General features: G+C 53.5%; 1 protein-coding gene across 1 annotated transcript; it reads left to right on the top strand.

The window, feature by feature from the left end:
• The first annotated feature begins 7,886 nt into the window (after nucleotides 1-7,886).
• On the top strand, nucleotides 7,887-15,310 carry NHLH1 (nescient helix-loop-helix 1). Its single transcript, XM_089912781.1, has one exon. It carries the CDS (start codon nucleotides 10,880-10,882, stop codon nucleotides 11,279-11,281), a length of 402 nt encoding a protein of 133 aa, XP_089768907.1. The 5' UTR covers nucleotides 7,887-10,879; the 3' UTR covers nucleotides 11,282-15,310.
• The last annotated feature ends 253 nt before the right edge of the window (nucleotides 15,311-15,563 follow it).

Raw genomic sequence — 15,563 nt, 5'->3', positions numbered from 1 at the left:
GCCCGAGTAGTAAGGCTCTGTCAACAGCAGTGGAAGTTCTGGCGGAAGGGTTCCTTGTGGAGCCCTGGAATCCTGGTTTCCCTCTACAAGAGCGACGTTAGCACGGTTTCTTCCCACTTTGTATTCGACAGACATTTCTCTCCTTATCTGAGGCCCGGGCTGGGGTCCAGAGATGAAGGGAATACAGCAGCCTTGACCCTTGAGTAGCTCACATTTGGGCTAAAGGGAGAAACATACACTCACAACTAGGTGTAGTAAATGGAGAAATCGCAGCCTCTCCAGAGTGCTTTGGTAGCACATGGAGGGGTTCAGGGCAGTGGGGGTGGCATTTAGAAAGGCTGCAGAGAGGAGGAGGCACTTGGGTGGTGGTTTAGAGCTCACCAGGTGTGGAAGCACAGAGCCAAGAAAAGGCATGGCTCACGCTTGAGAATGGTAGGTTGTTCAGTGTTCCCGAGCCGTAAGGATCTGCAGGCAGGCTGGGGCCAGGTCACAAAGGCCCTTGGGTGGCACGCTAAGCGGTTTGTGCTGTCAGTGGGCATTTTGTAGACCAAAACGGGTAGTTTTGGACCCTTCTAGAAAGGGAATCTCTGCTCTTTGGAGATACTCTCATTCCCTGGGTCTTCACAGAGGCAGAATTCTGGAGGATAGCAGAACTGCTAGATGATGGGCAGGGGCTGAGTCAACTGAGGGGGGACGCGAACTGGTAGGAGTGGCGCCTGAAGCCAGCCTTCTCCGCTAGCTGCTGGCCAAGGGCCTGTCTGCAACGTGCCTGAAGACAGCAGAGGTGGAAAAGAACTGGCCATTTTCAGAGGCCCAAGCACTCCTCTTAGTTTCCTGATTAGACTACCTTTTCAAATCCTGCTGAGAGGAGGTGATTTTTCTCGAGGTTTCTCTCCAAGTTCCCTCAGGGGGCATGTGTGGGGTTCTGGGATGTGGAACTATACCCCGCTGCTTCCCCTCCACCACACCCCTCCCAGTTTGAGCTGGAGAAGCTGTGCACTGTGCTGGCGGGAGTTGAGCACAGCTGCCACCATCGCCTGGGCCCACTCCATGCCTCCCTCGGCCAACAGGTCTCCCAGTGGACAGAGCGCTAAGCTCCCTCATCCTGCTGGCAGCTTCTGGAAGCGAGGAAGTGGCTGAGAACCAGTGAGAGGGCTGAACAGGGAAGCAGAGGGTTAGGCAAAATCAGTGGATGGGGTGGGCAAGAGAAGGGTACAGGATGTAGGGTTTTCTGTCCTCCGGTCTCCTCCTAGGGAGGAATCTTCAGCACCAGCTTGTCTTCCGCCTTCCATGCTACCCCTACCTCCCCCTCCCCCCCCAAAAAGAAATTACAAAACCAAAAAACATGTCTCCTGAGGAGACCAGGCTCCATGGAAGGGGCAATAGACCCCCAGATGACCCATTGGGGCCCTCTTTCTGAGACCACAGTCTAACTCCTCCCCAGCCACCTCCTGTGTCCTGGAGACCGCATGCGATTGGCTAGCAGCATCTTAGGGCCACAGGCTTAACTCGTTAGCCTCCCTCTTCCTGCTTGCTCCAGGCCCTGCTTACCTCTGTGCCGCCTTCTGAAATTTGTCATTTTCCAGCTCCTCCCTTGCCCACAGGGCTTCCCTCCCTCCCTAATCCTACCCACTGCTAGTTCTCACGGCACCTTCCCTTCCACCCAACCCACGTGTACTGTTGAATAACAGACCACCCTGCTCCAGGGCCCAGTCTGTCCTGTCTCTACCTCTTGTGACACCTGGTCCCTCGAGACTAGCACCGAAGGCTTTTCTATTAGCTGGTTTCTCTTTCCCAGCTTCTCTGAGTAAGGGGTTTACTCTTTTCTGTCTCCCACATCCCAGAGGCACATCCTGGGAGGAGATATTTTCACCCAGAGTCTGGTGTTCTGTATCAAGATTCCACCTTTTTCAAGATGACTTTGTTTCTTCCAGGGACCATATGATAAGCCCTGAGAAATTGTGTGTATGGCCTAAATCATTTGATAGATGGGGGAAACAGTAGCCCAGAGGAGTGACGTGGCTTGCTCAAGGTTACACAGCATATTAGAGCAGAGACTGGAACATTTCTTATATCTGCACTGGCAGCTACAGTGGTAATAAACATTTATTGAGCCTGACTACAGGCAAGGCACTCTGTCCCAGCATCGTAAAAGGGTATGAGATATGGCACCTTCCCTTAGAGACTTAGGATCCAGAGTCTAGATGGCTGGATGGGACATGACACGAGATAAATAACCAGGCCAGGCACCATATGTTCCATGCAAAATCAGTGCTATAAAAAGGTTCTACCCGAGTTCAAAGGATGGAGGGTTTGCTTTGGGTGGGGCCAGCAAGGAGAAGCTTCATGTTGTGGGAAGAGCTCAGGACCAGATTTTCTGGAGTGCCTCTAATGCTCTGTGTGACTTTGGAAATGGCACTCCCCTCTCTGGGCCGCAGTGTTCTCATTTGCACAAAGTGGAGTCCGACGAGGCTGCTGTCCGAGGCCCCGCCCTGCTCTGACAGTCAGCCTCTCTTCCCTTCTCCCTTTCATGCTAAACCCCTCAGGGCAGCGGATGGCTTGAAGGGTTGGCCAATTCATGAGCTTTTGAAGGTAGTTAGAAAGTTCTCCCACTGGAGAGGGAGGCCTGGGGGGCACTGATTGCCCTCTAACCCGGGGACAGTAGACTGCGGGTAGTGGCATAATGTGGTAGAAAAGCCATCCTGAAACTCAGCATCCCATCCTCAAAAAAGCTTGGTGGGAGTTGTTGAGTTGGTGGGAGTTTGGGAAGCAGAGAGCCTCTTGGAAGGTCAGGGTCCATGTGGGCCTCAGGTCAGCTTTTGATTCCTTTCTGAGTCCCACACTCAGAGGGTAGAGGGGTTGGCACACTCCTGTTGTTGAGAAGGGCAGCTGGAGCCCCTGTTCCCAACCAGAAGAACGTGGGACAGGAGCGGAGGGGGCATCTCAGGAGGCTTGAGGACATGATGCAACTGTGAGTAAGTCTTACCAGCCTCTGGCTCCGGCTGGCTGGCTGCTCAGGGGCTGGGGGCCAGGACCCTAGAGTCCCCTGTCTCTCTCCCCATCAACCGAGGAAGAGTTAGGGAAACTGGAGGGGAAAAAGGAACAACAGAGATGAAAGAGGGTATCTGGAAAAAGAATAAATGAGTGAAGGGCAAGTGGAAGTAGGCAATCCTTGATGGGCTGAAGGAGGGAAGGAGGCTGGGAGTGCTCTGAGGGAGCTGAGCCTGAGGGGAGAGAGGCCAGGCGGGTGTGCTGCGGGGGTGGGGGGAGTGGGCCCAGAGCTGGTGGTGACAGATGGGTGGACACAAAGAGGAGGGCTTCGGGGAAGACAGATGGATGGGGGAGGGAGGAGGAGAGGTGGGGGGGCAGTGGTCGGAGGAGGCCTAATGAGATTGGGATGGGCTTGGAGCTGGGGAGAGGTGAGCAGAGAGGAGAGAAGAAAGGAGAGGCTGCCTTAGGAGACAAAGGCGACAAGGCCTAGGGGGCCGGGGGTGAGAGAGGGCTCAGGGCCTGGCGCTGAAAAGTGGCTTCCAGCCGGGCTGGAGGCAGAGAAGGGGACAGATTGTGGAGACCCGCTGTCACCTAGAGGCACAGAGAGGTGGAGACAGGGAAAGACAGACTGAGGGAGAACACGTGGAAGCAAACAAGGAGGGAACTTCAAAGAGGGAAGAAGATCCAAGACGAGCCACCGCTTCCCAGGAACATAACAGATCCTGCCCAGGAGCTCCTGTGACCCAGAACACACATGATAACACCCCCGCCCCGGGCCACTCCCGGGACGGGTCGCGCAGTGTGGCACAGTGAGGGTTAATGCCGTCTGCTCTCTCTGCCAGCCGTTTGCCTGGTTGGGTCCCCAGGGCTCCCCACATATGTCACCCCCTCTCCTGCCAAACCCACGGCTTCCCAGCTCCTCCAGGCCCTGCCCCCACCCTCAAGGACCAGGCCCCCTGCCCCCATGTCTTCCCTACATCCCAACCTCACTCCCCCACCATCTAACTCACAGGCAGGCAGTGTGGCGATGAGAAAAGATGGGGAGTAACAATCTGAAAAATTGAACACCTATCAAATGCAAAATAACACTAAACCACAGAGCCCCACTCATCCTCCCACCCCCTCCGCATCTTCCTGCCCTGCTTACAGCAAAGACCCCAACACAACTCCCAGGGTTCTCCTCCCCCCGCGGGGCCTGGAGCTGCCGGCAACCTGAGTTGACCTCAGAGCTCTCCCCAGCCTCCCTCAATCGTCATGCCTCATATACACGCATGGACGATTTCTTGCCACCTTTGAATCACTGCACAAATGTAAGGGTTTGGGGTACCTAGCACTTTCCCACGCACGGTGGGACAGAAGCCCTACAAGGAAGGCAATATTTTTCCCATTTCACAGATGACAAAATAGGTTCAGTCAATGTTAATGATGTGTCCAGGGAATCCCCTGGTGGTCCAGTGGTTGGGACTTCATGCTTTTGCTGCCGAGGCCCTGGGTTTGATCCCTGGTTGGGGAACTATGATCCCACAAGGCTGCACAGCCGAAAGAAAACGGTTAATGATGTGTCCAAGGTCACCAGGACTCGGACCCAGATCTACTGGCCCCAAGTTCAGTAGAATTAGTAGCTCCTCCCACCACTCCATGCTTTTAGCTCCTCCTCTTTATCATACGCTATGTCCTTTTTAGCTACACCCCCTAGGTGCAGAAACTGAATCCCTGAGTGAACACTGGGACTGGGGGCCCCAGAGTCCAGGACCCTGGAATGACAGATGCAGAGAAGGCAGACAGAGGTGGTCCCAGAGCACTCTCCCACCCCCATGTAACATCAACCCTCAGCTTGCACTGGGCACAGCCTGGGCTGAGCGCTTCAAGGATGGAGGTTGCAGGGTTGAAGTATCTGAGTCTAACTGCCTAAAAGGAGGGAGGCCGGGAACAAGGATTTGGTTTCTCTCTCCCATCTCCACCCCACCAAGGTTCCCTTCTGCTTCTACAGTCTCTCCAGTTCTGTTTCTGTTTTTCTCAATGTCTCACCCTTGGGGAACCAGGCCTCCCCGTCTCAGTAGCAGTCCCTCATCTCTATAGCTGTTTGCCGTGCCTCCCCTCCTTGTCTCCCTGTCTCCAGTACTTTTTTGTTCCCTCACAACTGTCTGCACTCTGCTTCCCACGTGTCTGTATATCTCCACCCTGTGTCGGGGCTTCCCTCAGGACCCTCTCCCAGTAACAGTACCTGTCCATCCCTGAATATCCGCGTTTTCTCCACGTCCATAATTCACCCAGGTCTGTGTCTCCCTAACCATCTCCTCTTTTCACGTCTCTCCCCATGTCTCTATCCCCCTGTATCTTGCATCCCCGAATCTTCCACAAAGCCTTGGCAACCTGGCAATTCTGCTCCCATCTTCTCTCTTCTATCTCTCTGTCTCCCCTACATCTCCATCTCCCCGTAACGAGTCTTCCCATTTCTCTATATCTTCCCCATGTCTGTAACCTCGTGACTCTGTTTTCTCATCTTGTTCCTCTCTGTGTGTGTCTCGACATCTCCCCACGTCTCCCCCTTCATTTCCTCTGCTTCTTCTCCATCTCCCATTTGTTCCGTATCTCTCCTCTCCTCCATGGCCCTCTCTCCTGAGCCTCTCTGTCTCCCAATTTTCTTGGATGAGGTGGAGGGCAAGAGGGTGGGGGAGGTGGGATTGTTGTTGCTGGGGGCTCATTAGGTAGAGATTGGTTTTTAATCAGCACCATGGCAATGATGATGCAAGAACTGAGATGCCACCTGATCCCCTGCCCCCCAGCCCCCCTCCTCAAGCCTCCTTTCCCCTCCAGCTCAGCCAGTCTGCTGGCACCTGGGCACCTGTCTGGGCCTGCCCAGGTGGGAGTTGGCACCTCCCAGACCTGGGGGTGGGGGAGCTTGGGGAAGAATTACAGGACTCCCCTTAGGGAATGCCTTACCCTGGAGAAAGCCCAGAAAAGGTTGATCAGCAACAGGGAAATGGCAAATGCTTCCAAAAGCCTGCAGGTGGCCTGTGCTCCTACTAAGGTCCAGACCCATTACGTGCGTTATCTCGCTTAATCTCCGTGGCAACCTAAGCGGCAGCTATATTTAATCCCATTTTACAGAGAAGGAAGGTTGAGGCTCAAGAGGTTGAGTTACTCATCCAAGGTCACACAGCCGACAAAGCTTTCTTCACTGTAGCACTGTAGCCGTCTCTGCAGTCCTCCCAGCCGTGGTTCCTTCTTGATATTCACAGAGGTTCAATGAAGACATTCAACAGCTGAGTGGGGAAGAGAACTTCAGATACGGAAATGTAGCCCACTGCCTCTGTTCTTCCCTTGCTCCCTGCTCCTGCCACCCGGTATCTCACACACACACACACACTCAGACATGCACGCACATGCACACACAGGCTGGAGGCAGCTGAGCTATTGATGTGAACTTAATCAATGCCCATTTGCATATGATTTTGTAGCTAGTTTTCTTATTGCTCATTTGATGCCCCAGCATGCTTGAAGCCTGCCTGGGTGCCCTGCCGTCCTCCCCCAGTGTCCTTCCAACCCTGGTTCCTCCTCTCCCCGCACTCCTGTATCCTGCTCCTTTTAGCCTTTACCTCTTTCCTCCTGAGAGCCCCCAATTCCCAGTGGGTCAGGTTGGGCCAGCCAGCCTAGAAAAACTCCTTGTAGGATCTGTGTCAGGAAACTGACCCCACTCCTTCCCTGGTGATTGGGTAGGTGGGAGGCTGGAGGCTGGGATAAGAGGGTGTGGGGTGATTGAGTCCCAGGGTGACAAGGGCAGGGGCCTGAGCAGTAGCCACAGGCAGCCTGGCAAAGGGGCTGGTGGGAACCAGCTTTACGAAGAATGAGAGCTTGGTGAGGGCAAGGACTCTAGGGACCTCTTCTGCGTTTTCGTGCTGTCCACTTGCCCTTTTCTCGATCTCCCTGTTAGTACCTTGGAGAGCCTTTTTCCCAGGGAAAAGGAGATGTGGGAAGGGGCTGTCAAAGCCCAGCTGGGACTCAGAATGGGACCATGGCACTTAAACCTGGCTTGCTGGGGGCCTCTGTCCCTGCCGTCTCTGGTGTGGGAGACTGAGGGGTTTCATCTGTGATCCTGCCCTGGCTCTCGCCCCAGCCCCACCCCTTCCCCAGCTCTCCATTTCTTGCTTATGAAATATGCATGGAGAACAGATGTCCCTGCTCCCCCACTCCTCGCCACCCCCCCCAGGGCCAGCCCCACCCCCAGCTCCCAGGGGGGTTCCCAGATCCCTCTGCCAATGGCTGCCTGGCCTTACTGTTTAATATTGATAAGGGGGGGGGACTGGGCCAGCCAATGGAGAGCTGGGGGTGTGTGTGTATCTCCATATATATACATAGGGCTGGGCCAGCTCAGGTGTGTATGTGTCTGTGAGCGTGTGGTGTGTGTGTGCGTGTGAGTGCGGGTGTCCCCAGTACCTAGCCAAACTCAACCCCTCCACCTGGGCCCTATATCCCCAACATGTGTACCCCTCTCCTATGCCCCGGAGCCGGTACAGCCACGCCACGCTGCCCCGGAGAGGTCTAGAAAGCTGGTCAATAACTTTGCAGACGGATGAGCTCTGAGCAGCCAGAGGAGACTGGGGCTGTCAACGCTGCCCCCCTGTCCTGCCAGCTTGGATCCCCTCACAGGCTCCTCCTAGGTAAAGGGGGAACCAAAGGCTGGGGAGGGGTGGGCGTGTCCCTCCCACTCTCTGGCTCAAGTCCCCTCCCAGAGCCTCCCTCTAGTTTTCTCTCACGCTGTGTCTCTCTCTGTCCCTGCACCTCCCTCTTCCCCACTTCTCCCCTTTGACTCTTTGTGCCTATCTATTCTCAGTCGGGTTGGGGATGGCAGAAGTGGGGCAGGAAGTCCTATCCTGGATGCTTGGAATTCTGATCCTCGGAACCTGCAACTCTGAAACCAGAAGTGGATTTTGGGGTGAGGACTGACTTGATGGGTGAATAGGAGCTGCTGCCAGGACTGGAGCTGGGGAAGACAGTGGGTCCAGGTGGAAATGAGACTGGGGTCAGATCGGGAGCAGAAGCGGGGAAGGGAGGGCCAAGTGATCAGGGATGAAGGAACATGGGGACCAGGCAGGGCTGTGATAGATGTGCCGAGAGCCCCGTAGCTGAATTCCTGGGTCATGGGGGTGGGGAATTGGTGCACTAAACACATACTGGGAGGTGCTGACTTCGGGGCCTCCCGCGCTATTGCCATCCATCCCCTCGTGTTTCTTTGGACCCTGGAATATGCGGTATGTTCTAAATTTCAGCACTCACCCCCGTCTGTTTTGTGTTACGGCTGTGTGCGTACATGCTCTCAGATATTGATGATCTCACACCCCCAACCTCAGAGCTTACTGTTAGTGGGCTACTCATTTGAACCTGTTTTCTGCATGGTGGGGCGGGGCAAGGCTGGGGAGTTCTGACCCTTGTGAAGGTGTCCATGAGGCAGGAGAACCCGGACTGGTGAGGAAGGGGATATGGTGATTGCGAAGGAACCTCTGTGCTTCTGTTTCTGCCACTTTAGTCCGGCTGAGCTCACAGTGAGTGGCCCACTGTTCCCACTTGACATTCCCCCACAGCAAAGCCCTTTCCCCAGCCTTCCCCCAGACCATGTTCCTGCTGCCTCTCCCTGATTTCCTCTGGTCCCAGGGACAAGCAAGCTTCTCCAAGCCCCAAATGGTGGCCTCCAAAAGCTACCCTTATCCGTCTCTGCCCGCCACATCTGAACTGGCCTTGGGCTGGGGGAGGATGTGGAGTGGAAAGCTGATTGTGTTCCCTTTCCCCAATCTTCCTTGCGGAGTTGCCGAAACGGCCAGGGAATGGCAAGGGTTGAGGGTGTTGAGGACAGAGCTGGAGGAAGGGACTGTCCTGAGCAGGGGGACTGTGGCCAGAGGAGATACCTCCCCCTGATTCTAGTGGTCGGGGTGGTAGGATCTGGTGTCTGCAATGGTCCTGTTTTGGGGTTTGGGGGCTGGGAGGGACTGAACTGGGCAGCTGTGCCGAGCTCCATATGCCCCAGTCCACTCTACAAAGGGCAATCTGCGTGTTTATCATCCTCTCCCCTCCACACACACACACATACAGAAGCAGCCAGGGTGGAGACAGGCCCTGGGAGGGAGGGGATGGTAGGGCCAAGGCTTGCAATGCTCCCCTCACAACTGGGAAAGGTTTAGAGCCACAGCCAATCTCTCTTGCAGCTGTGGCTCCAGTCTCGCTCAGTTCCCCCCGCCTTTTTAATTCTTAAAAAAAAATCATTGTGATAAAAACATATAACATAAAATTTACTATTTTAAGTGTACAGTTCAGTAGTGTTAAGTATATTCACATTGTTGTGAAACAGAGCTCCAGAACTTTTTCATCCTGTAAATCTGAAACTCTATACCCTTTGAGCAACACCTCCCCTTCCCCACCGTCCCCTCAGCCTCTGGTAAGCACCATTCTACATACTGCTTCTATGAAGATGAATACTTAGATATATCATATTAGTGGAATCATACAATATTTGTGTTTTTGGGACTCGCTTATTTCACTTAGCATAATGTCCTCAAGGTTCATCCATGTTGTAGCATTGTGACAGGATTTTCTTCCTTTTTAAGGCTGAATAATATTCCATTGTATGTGTATGCCACATTTTCTTTATCTGTGTATCTATTGATGGACATTTGGGTTGTTTCCGTATCCTGGCTATTGTGAATAATGCTGCAGAGAACGTGGGGATGCAGATATATCTTCAAGATCCCAATTTCAATTTCCTTAGACATAAACACAGAAGTGGGATTGCTAGATCATATGGTAATTCTATTTTTAATTTTTAAAGGAACCTGCATACTGTTTCCATAGCAGTTGCACCATTTTACAATCTCACCAACAGGGCAAAGGGTTCCAATTTCTCTCCACCCTTGCCGACAACCGTTATTTTCTGGCGTTTTTTGTTTTTTTTTTGATAGTAACCATCCTAATGGGTATGAGGTCATACATAGCTCATTGTGATTTCGATTTGCATTTCTCTGACGATTAGTGATGTTGAGCATCTTTTCATATGTTTGCTGGTCATTTATATATCATCTTTGGAGAAATGTCTTCAAGCTCTTTGTCCAGTTTTTAATCAAGTTATTTAGTTTTTTGAAGTTGAGCTGTGGGAGTCCTTTATAATATTCTGGATATTAACCCCTTACATCTATATGAATTGCAAATAACTTCTCCCATTGCCTTTTCACTCTGTTAATTGTGTCCTTTGACGCACAAAAGTTTGTAGGTTTGATGTAGTCCCATTTGTCTATGTGTGCTTTTGTTGCCTGTGCTTCTGGTGTGACATATAAGAAATCATTGCCAAGTCCAATGTCATGAAGTTTTCCCCCTGTGTTTTCTTTAGGAGCTGCAGTTTTAAGTCTTACACTTAGGTCTTTAATCCTCTTGCTCAGTTTTATCCTGACCCTATCCTTCTCATTGCTTCTTCTCCTTTCGAGTTGCCGACTTTCTGGATCTCTTCCCTTCTCTCCATCTTTCCTCTTACTCCTTGACACCATGGCCTCCTGCCTGTCTCTCCTGCCTCACTGCCTCCACCCCTCCCCATGTTTCTGCTGTTCTTTCCGCAAGCTTACAGTACCTCCCCCTCTCCCAGCCCATCTTAAACCTTCCTCACCCCTCCCCATCTCTGAGCTGTCCCCTCCTTCCTCCCTCTGCCCTTACCAATTTCCCCTTCTCTCTTCCAGGCTCCCGACCAGAACGCTGACCATGGAACCCTGAAGTGGCTCTCACTTCCTTGAGCTCAGTGGCAGACCCCACCACCCCAGGCCCTTCCTGCCCCTCCCGCAACCAGCTTTCAGGCTCCCAGAGGGAGGGGTGGGGAGGGGATCCTGATCTCACAGGGCGAGGGGCATCCGTCATGATGCTCAACTCAGACACCATGGAGCTGGACCTGCCTCCCACCCACTCTGAGACCGAGTCAGGCTTCAGCGACTGTGGGGGCGGGGCGGGCCCTGACGGGGCGGGGCCGGGGGGGCCGGGAGGGGGTCAGGCTCGCGTCCCGGAGCCAGGAGAGCCGGGCCGGAAAGACCTGCAGCACCTGAGCCGTGAGGAGCGGCGGCGCCGGCGGCGCGCCACAGCCAAGTACCGCACGGCCCACGCCACGCGGGAGCGAATTCGCGTGGAAGCCTTCAACCTGGCCTTCGCCGAGCTGCGCAAGCTGCTGCCCACCCTGCCCCCCGACAAGAAGCTTTCCAAGATTGAGATCCTGCGCCTGGCCATCTGCTACATCTCCTACCTGAACCACGTGCTGGACGTCTGAACACTGCCTGCCTCCCGCCCTGGATTCACTCCTCTCCCCGGGGCTTCGCTGGGGTCCCTCCTCACCGCTCACTGCTTAGAACGGCCTCTCCTCCCTGCGTCCCTGTACCTTGGCATAGCATGTACCCACTGGCCCCGGGCCCAGGCAGAGTGCCCACCGGTTGGTCGATTGGTCGAAGGAGACTTCCTTTTACTCACCTAGGCAGCCGGAGGGCTCTTCTCGTGGGTACCTTCTACAGTTTGTGGTTGGGACCCAGCCGGTTAGAAATGTTTTTGCTTGGGTGGTGGGTATACAGTCTTGGAATCTCCCCTTCGCTCGCTCATGGGCTGCTGCCTCTTCTACTCCTACATCCAAATTTTCAGAGACACACCCCCTTCCCCAGACTCCGACTCTGTCTCCCATCCTGTTTGCACCCTGTTGCAGCTTCTCCTGCCCATGGTAGAGGTGGGGCATGGGAACAGGAAAGGGGAAGGCTGGGGTTAGAGGGTGTGGGCTTTTTCTTAGACATCTCAGTCTAGCCCTTGGGAGGCAGGGGCATGGTGAGGTAACTCCTGTGAGGGGAATCTCAGTAGCTGGGGATTATGGAAAAACTCTTCCTGTTTTCTATCTTGTCCCTGAGGCTTAGCATATACAGACCTCGGATCTTACTTGGTAGTGAGTGCCTTGCCCTCTCTGAGCTATTTGGCCCCCTCCCTATCTCCTCCCACCCCAACCATCCCAATTTTCTTCTTCTTTGTGTGCAGCTAGAGAAAGGGAACCTAGATCTTGGGGTAGGGGGTGATGTCCCCCAAATCAGCCCAGAGTATCTGCAAAAGGCCCAGGCAGTGAGTGGGCCAAATCTCATGTCTGCTTCCTCCATCCCAGTCCACCACAAAGATGTGCAAAACCCACACTGATTTCTCCCTCGGATGCAGGGGGGATGCCCTATTGTTGCCCTCTGGGAAAGCTCAGCTCTCCCGACCCTAGGACCTGTTTATTATATTTTTTCCGCTTCCTTAAGCTGCCTTTAGCAAGGGAAGATACCCCCCTACCCCATCCCACCTCGTGGCTCTCTGCGCTACCCCCATGTTGCTGAGCGCCCCCTGCTCAGTAGCCCAGGGTCCGTGGCAGAATGAAGGGCCTGAGGACCTGTGTAGAAGAGATGAGCTCACCGCACTTCCCATGCTTCCACATCCCTCGCACCAAACTCCTAGCTCTACAAGGATATTATTTATTTACGTATTTATTTATTTATTCATCTATTTATTTACTTATTTATTTATAAATATTACTATTTATTGCCGAGTCGTGCACTTTGGGGTCGAGTGAGGGAGCTCCTGGCTGTCCTAGCCAGGTCTTTCTTGCTTCCTCCCTAGTTATTCCCTTCCCTTTCTTGCTCCTTCTGTAACTCCAGGTGTGTGTGGGGATCCCTTTTGCTCACCACACCCATATCCCTTCCTGGGATCCATCTGTCCTGACACCCTAGTCCTCCGGGATGGCGCCCCTCCCCCACTTCCAGGGCTCCTGGATCCTTCTTCAGCTCCCTCCATCCCCAGACAATCCCACCCCAGTCCTGCCTGCCCCTTTTCTCTCTCCATCCCTCTCCCATGACCCTCACTTCTTCCTAAGACCCCCAACAGTGGGCCCTAAAGGTCTGTGTCCTGTGTCCTGTGTGTGATTTCCTCCTGTTGCAGTTCTGATTTCATACAAAAAGAAGAATTAAAGTGACCTCGTTCTAGCACCAGGTACAGCTGTGGATCATTAAATTGGGTTGGGAAGCTGGACTGCAGGTTATGATAGAGTGGGCATTGAGGGTCCCAAGCTTTGAAGGCTTTCCTGATGGGACCATGAGAGCTCACTATGGTGAGCAAATGAAAAAATAGAGAAGGGGTCACAGAGTAAACAGGTGCAGGGGAGGGTGTAACAGGTCCCAGGCCTCTCCACCTAAAGTGCCATGTACTTCCATCTTGGCACCCACTGAGTGAAACTTTCTGACCCCTCTGATGTTGTGCTTCTGCTCCTGGTCTCTATGGATCAGGGAAGGAGCTGAGTGTCCCAGTGGAACCCAAGTTAAACATGTGTCTGTGGGTCCACGTTGCTGGGTTATGAAACATTTCATGCCATGGCTATGAAACATGGCCTTCCCCATTATTGTCTCTGAGCTGGATCAAAATTCCTTGCAATCACGGTTCTTGGCCCATTTTGTGTTCCCCAACTTTCAGATACTCGAGAGAACACAGTGGAGGACCTGGTACTAAGAGAAGAATAGGGAAAGGGATAAAAAGTAGTGCTGAAGGAATATCAAAGGAATCCTGGAAGAGACTCTAAAATCAATTTATAGATGAGGAAACTAGAGCCCAGAGAGGAGAAGGACCTTGCCCGAGGTCACACATTTAGTTAAGGGCAGAGAGAAGGTTCAAACCCAGGTTCTTTTTGTCCTATATTGCCAATGCCCCTCTGCTTCTCTGAAATGAGCCAGCCTGACAGGTGACACTCTACGGACTCCCTATTTTAACAGGAACCTTGATAAACTAGAGAGTATTCAGAGTTGTGCGGCCAAGAAGACAAAAGGCCTGGAAACAACTTCACAGAAGGAATAGTTGAAACACTGAGGATATGTGTCTTTACAAGAATAGATTTAGGGACAATATGATACCCATCTTCAAATATTGAAAGAAAAAACAAAAACAGACATTCTATGTGGTCCCAGGAGGCAGAACAAAGACCAGTAGGTGGAAGTGATAGGAAACAGATTTTTAACTCCAAAAAGCGTTGCAACATCTGGAGCTGTCCAGCAGTGGAAGCGCCTGCCTCAAGGAGGAGGAGTCCAAATAGACAGGCTGAAGAAAACACTGTAGGCAGAGTTACCAGGGAGCCATTCCTGCCAGTGAAATCCTGGCTAGGTGAACCCGAAGATCCTTTCCAAACTTTAGAAGGCTGAAGGCCTTCTGAGGAGGCTGAATGCCAGCACTGGGAGGAAGATGCTGAGATGTCCTTCAGTCTCTGAAGGGTGCTGTTTTCATCTCTGATGGGCAAAGACTGACATCAGCAGCAAGAGGGATTTGAGTTAGACTTAGGGAAGAACTCCCATACGGGAAGAGGTTGACATCTTCCCTTCCCCATCTGATTTAGATGAAATGTACTCTGCCCAGAACCTGGCAAGAGGGAGGGCTGAACAGAGACCACGGAGAATCTGAGGACTACAGGGGGCCAGGGTGGGGAGGGAGCACAGAAATTACTGAATCCAACACTTTTGTTTGAAAGGCAGGTGAAACGCTGTCCACAAAGGTGATGGGACTCACCCATGATGGCGGACTGGGGTTACCTGGCCCCAAGTGCTTTTTGCCTTCCACTGCACAGCAGCCTCAGTCCGCTGAGCGCCCTGCCTCCCTCTCATCACTTTGCCCCGCTGGAAAGCAGAAGGGGTTACTGGGCCCCTCCCCACAGGGATCCCTTAGGGCCTGGGGATGGTGAGAGGGGGCGGCTGCAGCTGTTCTACTGCTAGCTCCGAATTTCTTCAGATAATCAATTGGCCTCGGCTGCCATCCTGCTCCACAGGATGGGAGAAGGAGGTGGAGAGTGGAGGGGGAAGGGAGCAGGGGACCAGGCCCTGGGAGAGGAGACTGTCAGGGAGATGGAAGTCCCTGGATGAGGGTAAAAGAGAGCGCTCCGGAGCTAGCACTCAGGGAGGAGGGAGGAACAGAAGGTTAGAAGAGGATGCATCTGGGGGCCCTCATTTCACAACCTCCAAACCCCAGCAAGTGGGCCAGTGGGGTGGGGGAGGGGCGGTTGGGGGGCACCTGGCAAGTGGGGCTCTGGCACCTCACCCCTCCCTCTTCTAGCCCCTCCCCATCATGCCCCTTCGAGCCTTCCATGCCCTCTTCCATCCCCAGTTACCGCTGGCCTTGACCCTCCCATGCTGTCTGTCATAATTGCTCCCCTCTGACCTTTTTCTCAGAAAACCCCACCCCCAGTGACAGAGCAGACAGCAGGGCCCCAGGGGTTTGAGAGAATGGGGGGGACTTCTTAGCCACTCCTCCCTCTCCTCCCCTTACACACACACACACACACACACACACACACACACACACACACTGTGTAGGCTGCCAGGCATATGGCCCCTTTGTGCCCACACAATGGAGGCCCTGCCTGTGCCCCTTTCCAGTCTGGGCACAGGGCTCCTCTCCCTCATTTCACCCACCTTCCTTCCTTCCCAATGCAGTGTCCGACTTCTCTGCCTTCTCTTCTTCCTCTTTCTGGAAGGCCCCTTAGGCCACCCCCTTCCTTCATCTTTCTGACTCTT

This window comes from Delphinapterus leucas, chromosome 1 (assembly GCF_059928025.1).
Source record: "Delphinapterus leucas isolate spDelLeu-1000000601 "Yukka" chromosome 1, BTC_Dleu_Yukka2, whole genome shotgun sequence".
Classification (NCBI taxonomy): Eukaryota; Metazoa; Chordata; class Mammalia; order Artiodactyla; family Monodontidae; genus Delphinapterus; species Delphinapterus leucas.
This window is presented reverse-complemented; position numbering and strand designations above follow the sequence as displayed.